The following is a 12,765-nucleotide window of genomic DNA, read 5'->3' as shown; positions in this document are numbered from 1 at the left end:
CTGGAAAGGGCTGTCCATCTCAACTGATCATAATACAACAGATAAAACATCCTAATGGAACTAATTGGAAAATCTGGAGCTGGACTCCCTTAACGCCAAGTGGAATCCATGCTACTAGGTGTACAAGGGCTGTAATTCGAGCAAAAGGTGGCCCTTCTAGATATCGAATAAGGGTTTAGACTTTTTTTGGCCTCTGTTTGTAGACCCCTTTAAATATCCCCCCACTAATAAGCATTAGATGTCAACAGACATTCTTGGAAATGATTTCTGAGTGTTGTATTGCCTGAGCAATGCGGAAGTCACGCCATCTTGCTTAATAAAGGAAATCAGACTGAAATTAAAAACAATTTTTTCAATACGGGTCTCTGGATCTACCACTGGATCTCTTTTTTTCATGTCTGAAAGCAAATGAAAATAACAGAAAACACAATAATAAAAATGAATTCGAGTTCCAATGTCGTTATGGAATTAATTCATTTCAGTTTTCTTCTCCCTTCATTCTATATCTATCTGTACTTTAAGATAGTAGAGAAGATAAGAGAGCTGAAAGTTATGACGTCTTTTGTTTTTTTGGTATATGACGTTATTTCGGGAAGGAGAAGAAACCGATACCAACAAATTAAGATCAGAAATACACGTACACTGACACGCAGAAAGAGAGGGTTATTTACAAAATTATTAAGAGCGTTCTTGCCCCCATATACCCTCTCGGTCTGGCTAAACACGTTTTTTCCTTATAAGAAGAGATCTGTCAAGGTCTTAGGCCTTAGCAACACATCCGGTCCCTTGTGGTTACTTCACCTTTGCATGGAAAACTCCCAGAGTTGTTTACATTGGTACAGATAACTGATTTGTATTGAGCACTCGCTGGCTGGCTAAAACATTCGTACACTGGCCTTACTGGGGGGAACACTCGACGTACAGGCGCTCATCAAGCGAGTTGGATGTTGGTACATTGCGTATTGGAAATATTTTTGAGGAGTGGTTTTTTCGTGGCATTTAAACATATTCATAATGAAAATACGAAGCCGAAGTGCTTCTTTAAAGCTCCTGGGCGATGAAATCGTAAATAGGAGAGAGAGACCAGACAGGGGTTGGAGTTGGGTGGTAGCTTTTGGAAGTATGCTTTTATACTTTTCCCTAAGTGGTGTAAATAGAACTAGCACTATTTTATTTGTGGCGTGTATGAAACAATTTCCCGTGGGGAGGACAGAAGTTTTACGCGCATTCACCCTCGCCCAGACGCTAAGGTATTTAATAGGTAAGTCCGTTTAATGTTTCCCTTATTCAGTACAAACTTAGGTGTGATAGAGAGAAAGAGAGATAGAAGAAGAATAAACTTAAAAAAACCAGATAGTGAAAGATATTTTAGTATTATATAACGTATTGTGTATCTATGTTATAAATAATTTTCTTTATAAGCACTGACGTTTCAAGAATAATTGTATAATTCCATCATCAGGGACAATTGAAGGTTTCTAAGGTATAACTGTTAAGAATCTTTATGCTGAGAGCTATATGTGTTATATTTCTTTGTGTTTGCGGATAAAATCTGAAAATATTGAAAAGAAAACACATTATACTCCTCTGGACATGAAATTTTAGTCTTTAATATTCAGCAAAGTTTCGGTTTCTCCTTTGCATAGTTGTTTTGTAGGAGCTGATTTCCTGACAGGAAACAGAACAGCCTTGAAAGGTTACTTGATATTACATCGTTCATTATTTTGTTTATGTAAAGTGGTGTTGTGCAATTATAATCTAGTGAAGGTAATCGAGTCATTTGAAATGCATAATTGAGATCAAAACAACCTTGTGAAGGTCAACTTTTATTTCAAATGATTTTTATGATTCTGGTCTCCAGCAGGGCCTTAACTTTCTTCTATTTCGATTAAAATTCTAATCGATTCCCCGAATTACCTGCCTTCCCCCTTCCTAAGGCCCCCCTCACCTATAAATTGGAGAAATGCAGCTACAAGGACGATATTTGCAATGTGGAAACGTCAGCCGGCCACTGCCAGGCGTCAGTAAGGTGGATTAGGTCATCCTGCTACGTAAATATTGACGTAGTTCAACCAAACGCTGACCCAAAAATATTAATCGACAAAGGTCATCAAATGTCGAAACACGTTTCTGAAACGTATCTTGACACGTTGGTTAAAGTACGATCAGAATGAAGCTTAAAAATAAAGTTGTGTATACTGAGGGGTAAAAATATTAGGAACACTTTTTTTATAAATGTCATCTGAGTAACTGAAAATGTGTTTTAAAATGTATATCGCTTAAATAATGTGCTTAGTGTTTTTTTTTTTTTTTCTTCTCATTTTTTAGGTCCAATCGTTGGTATTCTAGGTCAGCGATTTGGGATTAGAAAGATAATTGTTTTAGGTGGAATTATAGCTTCTCTTGGAGTGACGTTATGTTATACAGCCACCAGTATACTCTGGATTACAGTATTCTGGGGTGGGATGTATGGTAAGTACTTTATTGTATTTTTAATTCCAGTTTAAGTATCTTAACTTTTACTTAAAAATTTTATACATTTAAAATTTTTTTAAAATTCAAATCACTCAACCAATCACTCTTATTTAGTTCCAATAGGACTGTCCATCGTTTTATGATAATATAATCAATTAAAAGACATGAACTGTACTTTAAATGCGAAAAGTGAACAATATTTATGACGTGCACTAACGTTTCAAGGGCACTAATCCATATTTTTCATCAGATTAATTTCACGCCCCCATTTTGTTGAAAACAATTGTTGTAAATATTCTTGAAATGTCAGAATAAAGAGTTCACTTCTTTCTTTTAGGATTCGGATTTGGACTGAGCAATATCCTCCCTCAGGTGTCCATCAACCAATACTTTGTAAAGTACCGCGCTACTGCAGCTGGAATAGCCTTCTCTGGAGGATGTTTGGGTTCTCTCATTCTACCAATACTCGTAGAATTTTTCATCGGCTACTACGGCCTGTCGGGAACTTTCCTCATTCTCGGTGGCATTGTGATGCACGTGATTCCATCCGGTTTGCTGCTTCGGACTCCTTCGTGGATCGAAAGAGAAACTCGTCTGAGACGCAGAATCGCCGACTACGAAGCACGTCAGAAAGAAAGCTTCCAGAAAGTGCTCACGGTGGTGACGTCATCCCAAAACGATGCGATCAACAACAGTGACACTCACTGCCAAGAACCCACCGCTCCCGCTTGTAACAGCACCTATGGAGCCATTTCTTCCAACCCACCGACACTCCAGAAGCCTTGCGTTGAACTTCCCGAACAGAAAGTCCCCCCCAAACCTGAACCACCGAAATACGTGAAAGACGATTCCAGTGTAAAGAACTTCCTCACCAAAACCGTTTTGGTCTTGGGCAACCCGGTGTTTCTTCTAATAGGAGTGACCTTAGGAATGTTTGTATACGTGTTCGTGTCTCTGTGCACCATCATCGTGGATGTGGGGATCGACAAAGGGATCCCAGGGGTTCAAGGGAAATACATCATTCCCGCATTTGCATTCGGTGACCTCTTCGGACGCCTGGGATTCGGATGGGTGACGGACAAAGGGTTCGTGTCGAAGAAGAACTTCATGACCATCACTTTCGCCTTGCAGAGTTCCACCATGCTGGGATTTGTATTCGTTAAAGGGTTCAAGGGGTTGGTGTCCGTGTCTATCTGCTATGGACTGGTCGAAGGAATGATTATGGTCATGTATCCGGTGCTGGTAGCCCATTACATGCCCGATCAACAGTCTGTTGCCATGGGATCAATGAATTTCTTCGCTGGCATGTTTCTGTTTGGTGTACCACCAATGATTGGTAAGTGTAGTCCTAGCAGAACTCAACTGTTAGAATAGAAATAAGCAGATTGATTACATACTAGCTGTTTTACGAATGGGGGGGCATCACATTCTGGGATTTCCAATAAGAGCCATTGTGATACCTCTCGGAATTTTTTTTTTATAAGTCACATGTATTTATTGAAGGGGGATGGAACTCAAGGAAACTCAAGTTCCCTTGAGTTCCAGTCCTATCAGCGATTGGAGAAATCCTTAGAGGCATCTATAATCAAGGATGTCATTAGCCTCTCTCAGGAGGAGGGAGTTAAGTTTTTCAATTGTGCTTTTCAGGATTTTTCTACTCTCACAGCGCGCAAATCATGAACCACACATTTTTATACACATGATCTCGTTGTCTCTTACCTGGACAGTCCACTCCCTATCACACAGACATTCTGGTTTATGCTGAATTCTTCTACAGATATTTCCATAGGCGTCAATACATTATTTGGTATTTCATCGCTAGCTTCTGATGTATTATCCCGACGACATGGTTGTATCTATGGGTGTACTCCTTCTGGGCGATCACCCTGCATCCCGCAGTGATGTGCTAGATTGTTTTTGGGGCCAGATGGCATCGTCAACATATGTCATCTGTCCCTCGGGGGTCCTTGGCAATATATTTCCTGTAGTTCCTTGTGTTGGTTATCTGATATTGAAGGTCTCAGGAAATAGCCTCCCGTTCTTCAGCCATGCGTTGGAAGCCATCTTATCTCTGTAGTCTTGATGGAGGTCATTGTAATTTCTACCATGGAGCGTCTTCTTCGCTCATCTTCCTGTCTTTGTTTCTTCTGCCTGTGTGAGTTGAGCCTCCTTGTTGAGGATGAGTGTTGTGTGCCGTTTGTCGATCTTCCTTATGGCTTGGTATATTGGAGCTGCCTTTTCTTAGAAGTGATTCCTCAGATTCTTAATCGCTTTCTTCTTTTATTCAGAGAGGTCTGTCCAATGTTTCCCTCCTTCTGTTGGACTATGGTTAGTGTCTCGTGGCCGACTTCGAATGGTGTTCGTAGCTCTTGGTCATCATTATCCCGGTTGATCTCATTATTTCAACTCTCTGCTGGTCCAGTCTATGATCCCGAAGGAGCATGTTAGTACTGTGATTGCGTAGGTGTTTATGGCTCTGACAACGCCCCCGCTGTTCAGCTTTGTTTTTAACAGGCTCCTCAGTCTCTGATGGTATTTCTCAGTCAGGAGGGCTTCGTTCTCCTTGTTCAACTGATGAGCTTCTTCTGTTACTCCGTTAGTACTAGATAAGTTGAACTGGTACCAGGTACATGGGAAGGTTATTATGTCAGGTTACTATTATTAATTGGGGAACTATCTGACTAACCTACAGGTGTTTAGGAACGCGGCTTTCTGGGGTTCCATGTAAGTGTTCTCTGGAAGGCCTATTGCTGCTAGGTTTTTATGGCAAACAAGTTGGGCAACTGTCAAAGTGAGTTTGTTCTCTTATATTTGTCTCCAAAGCGTGAGTTAAGGTTGCTCAAAAGAATAGTCCATGAGATGGTGACACTTAGCTATGATTCTTTTGAGGTCTGGATACACCTGAAGAGCTAATATTCCAGCAAAGAAAAGCTCAAATGCTGCTTTCAAAGGACGATGACCAAATTTCTGATGCATTACCAAGTACAGACAAACAGACAAACTTGCCGGGATAGGAGATATATCCCCCTATTCCTTGTTCAAAAACCGGAAAAGCAAATGAACTAGGAAATTATCATTGCTTCTCTTTTTGCACTGCTAATAACAATCTTTCGAGGACAGGTAATGTTTCCCCCAATTCCCTTGTTTAAAAATCGGAAAAGTGATTACTGGATGTTGCGTACAGGGAAATAATGATAATTTCTTGGCTCATTCACTTTTCGATTTTTTATAAATGAATGTTTTGTCACTCTCAAGTTTCCCTGAATGGTTGTAGACTTTGGATTTCAAGAAGCCCATAAAAAGAAATTGCAGACAAGTCTGATGATGGTGGTGGCCAGTTTGCGTTACCAAAACGATACATAATGTGATTTGGAAACATTTCCTTTGAAGTGTCCGTGGAAGGTCTAAGTATGCACCCTAACACTGTTGTTGAAGGCGCCTCCGTAGCCAGGTGGGAAGGAGCAGCAGTGCGTAGCACACGCTTCTTGATTAGACCGGGGTTCGAGCCCGTCACCACCAAATACGGAGCTTGCGGAAAGGTCAGGGAATGACCACCGCACCGGAGCAATATGGCCTTAGTTGCTAATGCTCCTAAAAAAAAAAAACCAAATAACCAAAAACTGTTGTTGAAACCAGACATTGAGTTGACTCCTTTTTGGTGAAGATCCTCTCTTACAAATCCTTTCAGCATGTTCAGAAGTTTGGACTATTGTCCAATCCTTTCATGGTTGTTGCTAGAAACCACATGCTATCTGATGAGGGACCAGTAAGGCCTAAAAGAGGATGTTATCGCAGTAGGCCGTCTTTTAAACAATCGGGTATGACGTAGCTGAGCGGCTAGTACAATAGTGCACGCGTTTGAGTTGACCGTGAAGTACACGTAGCTGCTAAATGCAGTATTATTGATTGTATTATTGATAAAATAGTTATAAACTCCTTCGATTTTGTTGTTTTGACTAACCTCTTTTTTATTATTTTTTTATTTTAGGATATTTTCGAGACCATACAGGCTCTTATGACTACGTATTCTACGTTCTGACTGCAATGTCCGGAATATGTGCCTTTCTATGGAGCATCGAACATATCCTGAAGAGGTGTGAATCAAGGACGAAACAGCAGGACGTTGAAAATCGATCTTCCGCTTGACAGCTGAATGCTGTGATTAAATAATTTATTTTTTATATCCTGTTGGGTGGTACTTCTCTTTGCCACCCTTTCATGCACAAAACTATTGTGATGTACAATTTCTGTGTAATTTATAATTTGCAAAGTTCATTAATGATAATGAGCGCAATCATAACATTGTATTCATTTGTAATTTCTGCGTATATTCGTTAAAACTTTGCAAGCATCTTTTACTATGTAATAAAATCGCTGGTTGATTAAAGACTTTCGATTAATTTAAATGATTATTTTTTAAATCAATTATCAATTTTAAATTACTTAAAATTGTCAAAGTAGTTAATTCTGATAGAGCATTTGAAACTACATAATTTTGTGGCGGAAAGTGGTTCCATCTGGTGTCAATAATATAAAAACCACCGAGAGAGAGAGAGAGAGAGAGAGAGAGAGAGAGAGAGAGAGAGAGAGAAACAGCTTGTAATTTTCTATGAAGAACATTAATTACCAAATTAACTGATATTATAGTAATTAATATTTAAATTAATTCGCAAACTGGTTAAAATAATGTAATTACTAATTTATATAAATATTATATAATTCTTCGATGTTTCTATCTAAATACGATGCCTGACTTGTTATATTTACAGAAATAACCACTAGATGGCAGCACACTTTTTACCATAGGTGAAAACTATCATACCTTAATGGATAGTTTCACATTTAAGTAATCATAAATGAATCTTTAAACTGGAGTGAAAAAGAAAAACAAATACCAAACAGCGAAATACCAAAAATTCGGATTAAAAAGTGAAAATGTAAAAACAAAAAACAAATAAAAAAAAAAAAGCGTTTTCTCTTTATTGATTCTCAAAAAAATAAAGGCCAGAAGGTGCACATACCTTTTGGATTCTTCAAAAATATCGGGATCTGCCATTTTATTTCCAACGCTCCGGTTTTTTTTTTTACCCAAACGAACAAACAAACCGACCTTGGAACACAGTTGACAGCAGACGTCGATGGCTTTGTCTACAGTGTGAATTTATAAAGGCGGATCTTCTGCACTTTACTAATTGGAAGCCAGCTCAAATATTTCCCTGTTCAATAACCTCAAACCGCTGTCTTTTCCCGCCATCCACAGAAGCAAACTGCCTGCAGCCGACTAATATATCTTGGTTAATATATCTAAATCTCATTAAGAGTAGAAAATGATTATTAAGTGTGAATCGTTGGTAACACATTGGAGTCAGTGAGCAGACGTTATTTATATTCGGAGAACCTTGGAAGACCACCTGAATATGAAGTGACAAGATTTCGTCAGTCAATATAGTCGTACTGTGGTCTATTTGCACTAGGGAAGTTAATTAGTATTAAATGAGTAGCGATTACGTATAATTTGTCTTCGAAACAATTAAGACAGTCCCGAGTGAAGCTATCAATTATCCGCAGAGCGATATTGCATGCCAAAGGCTCAAGGTCTATTTACCACAAGACGAAGGACAAATTTAATACAATTAAATCGTTTAAAGTTTAGCGTCACTAATTTTTATTCGAAAACAGAGCGAAAGAGTGGTCCAAAAGACTACTAAAAGAGCAGACGACAAAAAAAGAGCAAAATTAATCGATTAAGAATCGTTTGGCAGTTACGAAACATAAAAAAAAAAGTCGATTTCAGATGCAGTAATTTACAGCTTTGGTCAGCAGACGATTCTGTGCATTTCATTATGCGCGAATGTTTGTACGATTTCTCTTTTGGCATATGAAATGAACTGTCTCGAGATCATTGTTAACGAACGCGTATAGATTGCAACAATTAATCTCGCGCTTCGCGAGAAAATTGCTTTATCGTCTTGTTGCAGACGATGAGTACTTTCCAAGAAAATTGCAGATGCTGTCAGTGTTTTCGTAACAGTGATCACGTGATTGCAATAGCATTGTTGGCGAGGCCGGTGCTCACCAGTTGTTCATTATATCGTTTGATTACATTCTTCACGAGACCGTACGTTTGTAATGCGCTCGTGATAATGGCGCGTTGTTAATTACGTTGTTATTCGAATTTTTAGTATTTTCTCTCGTTCTTGGAAAAGCTCATTAAAACGGTAGCTGCTGACCTTTTCTTCCACAGACTGCACTTGATTATTACGTCTCTAGAGAACGTCCAATTTTTTTTTCAGTATAGTATATTCATCACGTTTAATGACGTACTAAAACTCAAGATGCTTTTCTATCACGATATGGATGCTTTATAGGTTGCTGTCACGCTTTTCGACCGGTACACTTTTCATTCATATTAGATCATAATTTGATGCGAGCATTGGAGGTTAATGACTTCTGGATGACTCAAAAATTGATCTGCGCGTTCCGATAATTTCCTGTTTAGTAACTCTGCTTTATGAACATGCGCATTGTTAAAAACAAGACTATTAAAATGGAAGTTATTTTTTAAAAAAAAAGGCATTAAGTTGATCAAAAAATAGATTAAAATTATACTTAATTGGATTAAAATGACGCAAAATATAAATGTATTTAAAATTATTTTTTAAATGAAAATAAATATACAGTAGTGGACAAAAAAAAATTCGCAAAACGTAAAACAACTGGATGATTTGACAATTTGCTGGATGATAAACTCAAATTTCCGGGAGAGAACAAAACATCTACAGTCTCCTGAGACCGACTAACTCGGCCAAGTTCTGAAAAAGACCATAAAAATTATTCGCATCATTGATTGAATTAGAACGCAGGTCTTTTCCACCCGGTGTAGGAAGGGCTGTCGTTATATCAACTGTGCTAATCGCGAGGGCATTATCTAGTGGGCCAATTTGGATTTACCTTGTGGCTTTTAAGGGTTTGGTAGTCGTATGCTTGCACGAAAGCCACTTTGTTCTGTTAAAAATCGAAATATTGGACTAGTGGTGAGGCCAACGCTAAGACCGGATTATGGAAGAGTTGAAAAAGATCATGTGGTCTAATGAGTCTCATCCCCTCCCCCTTTTTGCACCAGTGGTAGGGTGGCTTGAAACTCATAAAGCCATGCATCTCGTGTCCACTAGTTAAGTACCTGTAGATGGAATCATGCTATGGAGTAAGGTCTTTTGGTACGGACTGGATCCACTCATACCTTTAGAAGGTCGTGTTACTTCCGATGAATATCGTTCTGTTGTATCAGACCAACTTCGCCCTGCAGTGCTTCATTTTTTACCCAGGTTTCAAAATGGGATCTGGATGGTTCGAGGAACCTTGACCCTGGCTGCTGAATTCTCCAAATCTGAATCCAATTAAGAATATCTGGAATATGTTGGAAAGGCCAGTACGGCTTTGCAGTTCTTTACCAACCACGTAGAAGAATAGTCAAATGTCTCAGAGTGGAATCCATGGAATCCATTTTGCTGTAATTAGAGCAAAAGGTGGCCCTACTAGATACTGAAGAAACGTTTCTAATCTTTCGGTAAGTGAGTTTAAGAAGAAGACTTGGATTCGTTTATAAATGGAAAAGATGATTTTTTTTTAAATCCTTAAACGTATTTTAATTGAACACCTCCTCAACTTTCCAACGGATTTTTTCCTGCATCCATCCCTTTATAATTTGTACCGATAAATCCATTTTGGCAAATAAATAATAATCGGGCCATATAATTCTTTTTTTTAGACTCTCCACTAACTTAATTATATAATTTTCGATGAAAACTGCCAAAAAATACTCTTGTTGACTTAATCTCTATACTTTTTAAGGATTACAATTATTATTTCTGACTTATACGCGAAGAGCATCATGGGAACTCAGTACGCCATTGCTCATTCTTCTACCTTTTTAATAGGCTATTATTTCTTCGATGCCCAGATAACAACCAGCCTAAGAGAGTTTACTTTTAATGAATACTTCAATGGTGTAGGAAGTTTAAATTGTGACAAACAAATAATGTTATTATACACTCCCTTGCAAAAAGTGTGGTAACCACCAAATGAAATCTCTTCATGAAAGGTATTGGCAAAATGCCAGTTTTACTTTTTGACCTGATTTTTTATTATCAAGTTTTATCTGATTTCCAGAGAGTGAACATTTGCCTTTTACTAAGTCCACAAACATCTCAAAAGAACATTTAAAGGTGCTCTAGGACACTTAAGTCGAAAATGAAAATCTGAATCTTTTTTATTTTGAGATTACTGTGACTACCTGGTACCAAACACCAAATTCAATCAACAAACATAACTACACTCCACATTCTTTAATACGCCTTCTTCGCTGCATGGATATTCTGAAGGAATCGTCCTCCATGCTCCTGAGGAATCAGCAACTATAGGAAGATGCAAAAGTTATATTTATTTTGGCAGTTAAGTTGCAACTAGGATTTAAGATCACTCTTTTTGACGTCATCTGAAGATTTCGTTGGATTTGGTGAGATCTACGTCCTTGACTGAGTCCTTAGGAGTAGTGTGCCATTAAGGGCAAGTTACTACTATAGGATAAAGGGGTTGGTTGAGCGGGAAAAGATAGCGTGGTTATCAATGGACACTGCTCCTTATGGAGTAATGTTATCAAAATCTGGTCTTCCGGCTGTATAAATCACCCTAACTCTGGACCAATATAGTATCCAGAAGGACTGCGAAGAGAAAGCCTCCATCCTCAACTTGTAGCCATGAAAATCTGAAACCAAACAAAAACATTAATATCCTTGTACATGATGTTCTGTTAGCATGGAACAACTCTACTTTCAGTGGCCAAATTTTTGAGTTGTTGTTGTTAGGTACATATGGAGCAATATGATCTAAGTGGCTGATGGTTCGATTTTTCTGTTTGCTGGATGAAAAATCCGAGTTTCTGGGAGAAAAAATCACGCAACCCTCGCCTGAGACTGCTTAACTCAACTAAATTGTCAACAAAAAGCCCATAATACCTCACATTACTGAGAGGAGATTCGAATTCAGGTCTTCCTATCCATTACAGAAACTTAACACGTTGTGGTTGGCTCGCCGAAGTTATTCTACCAGAATAATTTGAAATGCGTGGAATACTAAAATTAAACTAGATGGACAGCTTGGGAAACTTCAGATTAACGCGTTAATCATTAAAGCATCACGATTCTGCAGAGTATTATGGGAATAAAGTTCCATTGTTTGAATAGCTCACCTGTCACACACACCCCGGCTTCCAGCAACTACGCAAAATGTATGGCATAGTTTGGATGAATAATTGTAATAGAACCGCTAGAATAAATAGCAACCATTGTGGTCGTTGTTGATCAATAGGTAACGAAGAGAAACAGAAGCAAAACAAAATATCGGCCCGAAGTCCTAACTAAAGTCAGAAAACGCAACACAGAATCTGTTGTCTGCAGAAGTACATTCTTTTATAAATCACTCACCTCGGCATGAAAGAGAGATAAGGTTTATCAGTAAAGCACGTCTCGTGACCATTTCCAGCCCGGTGAATCTCCTTGTTGGAATCAACTAACTGCGCAGACTCATTGTCTCGTTAAATTCAATGGATCTATCTGAACGTGAAAGAATATTATTATTGTTGACTTTTGCTATTTAAGATCTTAATTAGACCGCGAAATATAATAAATTCTTTACCATCTCATCCATTCTCTTTCGGGTTAAGCAATCTTACGCTATTTTTGTCATTGAGGCCCGAACAAAAGGAAATAAAAATAAGAAAAGAAAGGAGCAGATACTTCTTCGCGCAGGGTTTAAAACAATGATACGTTGCTTTGATATGTCGAAGGGTTATAGAAATTTTCCAAGTGGAAAACCAATTGATGGAGTGAACCAAGGAAAAATTATTTGCTAAAAAGTCGGCTTAAAATGGATGGCTTTGTTAGATAAGAAGTTCGCATTACACTGGAGCATTTCGGGAGAAAATAAAATGAAAGTGAGCAAATGTAGTGTAATGAATTTACTGTTAAACCATCGGACTCATCAGGGGATGACTGGTTGCAGCAATCTACAAGTGACTGTCTCAATCCATCTTTCTTATTTCGTATATAATTAGGCAAATGGTGTCGTGTTGGGTTTTGATGATGAATTTATAAGAATTAGAATAAATAATTATATTGGAATAGTTATCGTAACTAAACTCTTCTGGGTTCGACCATCTATTATTAGATGGTCGAACCCAGAAGAGTTTAGATCATCTTCACTATATTGAGCTATCAAGTGCAGCCAGATTTT

General features: G+C 38.3%; 1 protein-coding gene across 1 annotated transcript; it reads left to right on the top strand.

Annotated features, from left to right (window-relative positions):
- Window positions 1–900: 900 nt before the first annotated feature.
- LOC150090256 (monocarboxylate transporter 12-B-like) lies at window positions 901–6,674 on the top strand. The gene is made up of 4 exons (XM_090389785.1): window positions 901–1,261; window positions 2,329–2,472; window positions 2,813–3,811; window positions 6,464–6,674. Exons 1-4 carry the CDS (start codon window positions 1,015–1,017, stop codon window positions 6,619–6,621), a joined length of 1,548 nt encoding a protein of 515 aa, XP_090245911.1. The 5' UTR covers window positions 901–1,014; the 3' UTR covers window positions 6,622–6,674.
- The last annotated feature ends 6,091 nt before the right edge of the window (window positions 6,675–12,765 follow it).

Source organism: Mastigoproctus giganteus, chromosome 2 (assembly GCF_048544385.1).
Source record: "Mastigoproctus giganteus isolate SK-2022 chromosome 2, ASM4854438v1, whole genome shotgun sequence".
NCBI lineage: Eukaryota > Metazoa > Arthropoda > Arachnida > Uropygi > Thelyphonidae > Mastigoproctus > Mastigoproctus giganteus.
Note: the sequence above shows the minus strand (reverse complement) of the source record. Positions and strands in the feature narration are given on the sequence as shown.

Bases quoted from the DNA above. Each gene is read 5' to 3' on its own strand.
- LOC150090256 (XM_090389785.1), top strand. From the start codon at position 1,015: ATGAAAATACGAAGCCGAAGTGCTTCTTTAAAGCTCCTGGGCGATGAA. The intron at 1,262-2,328 runs GTAAGTCCGTTT...CTCATTTTTTAG, and splicing joins GACGCTAAGGTATTTAATAG to GTCCAATCGTTGGTATTCTA. The intron at 3,812-6,463 runs GTAAGTGTAGTC...TTTTTATTTTAG, and splicing joins TGGTGTACCACCAATGATTG to GATATTTTCGAGACCATACA.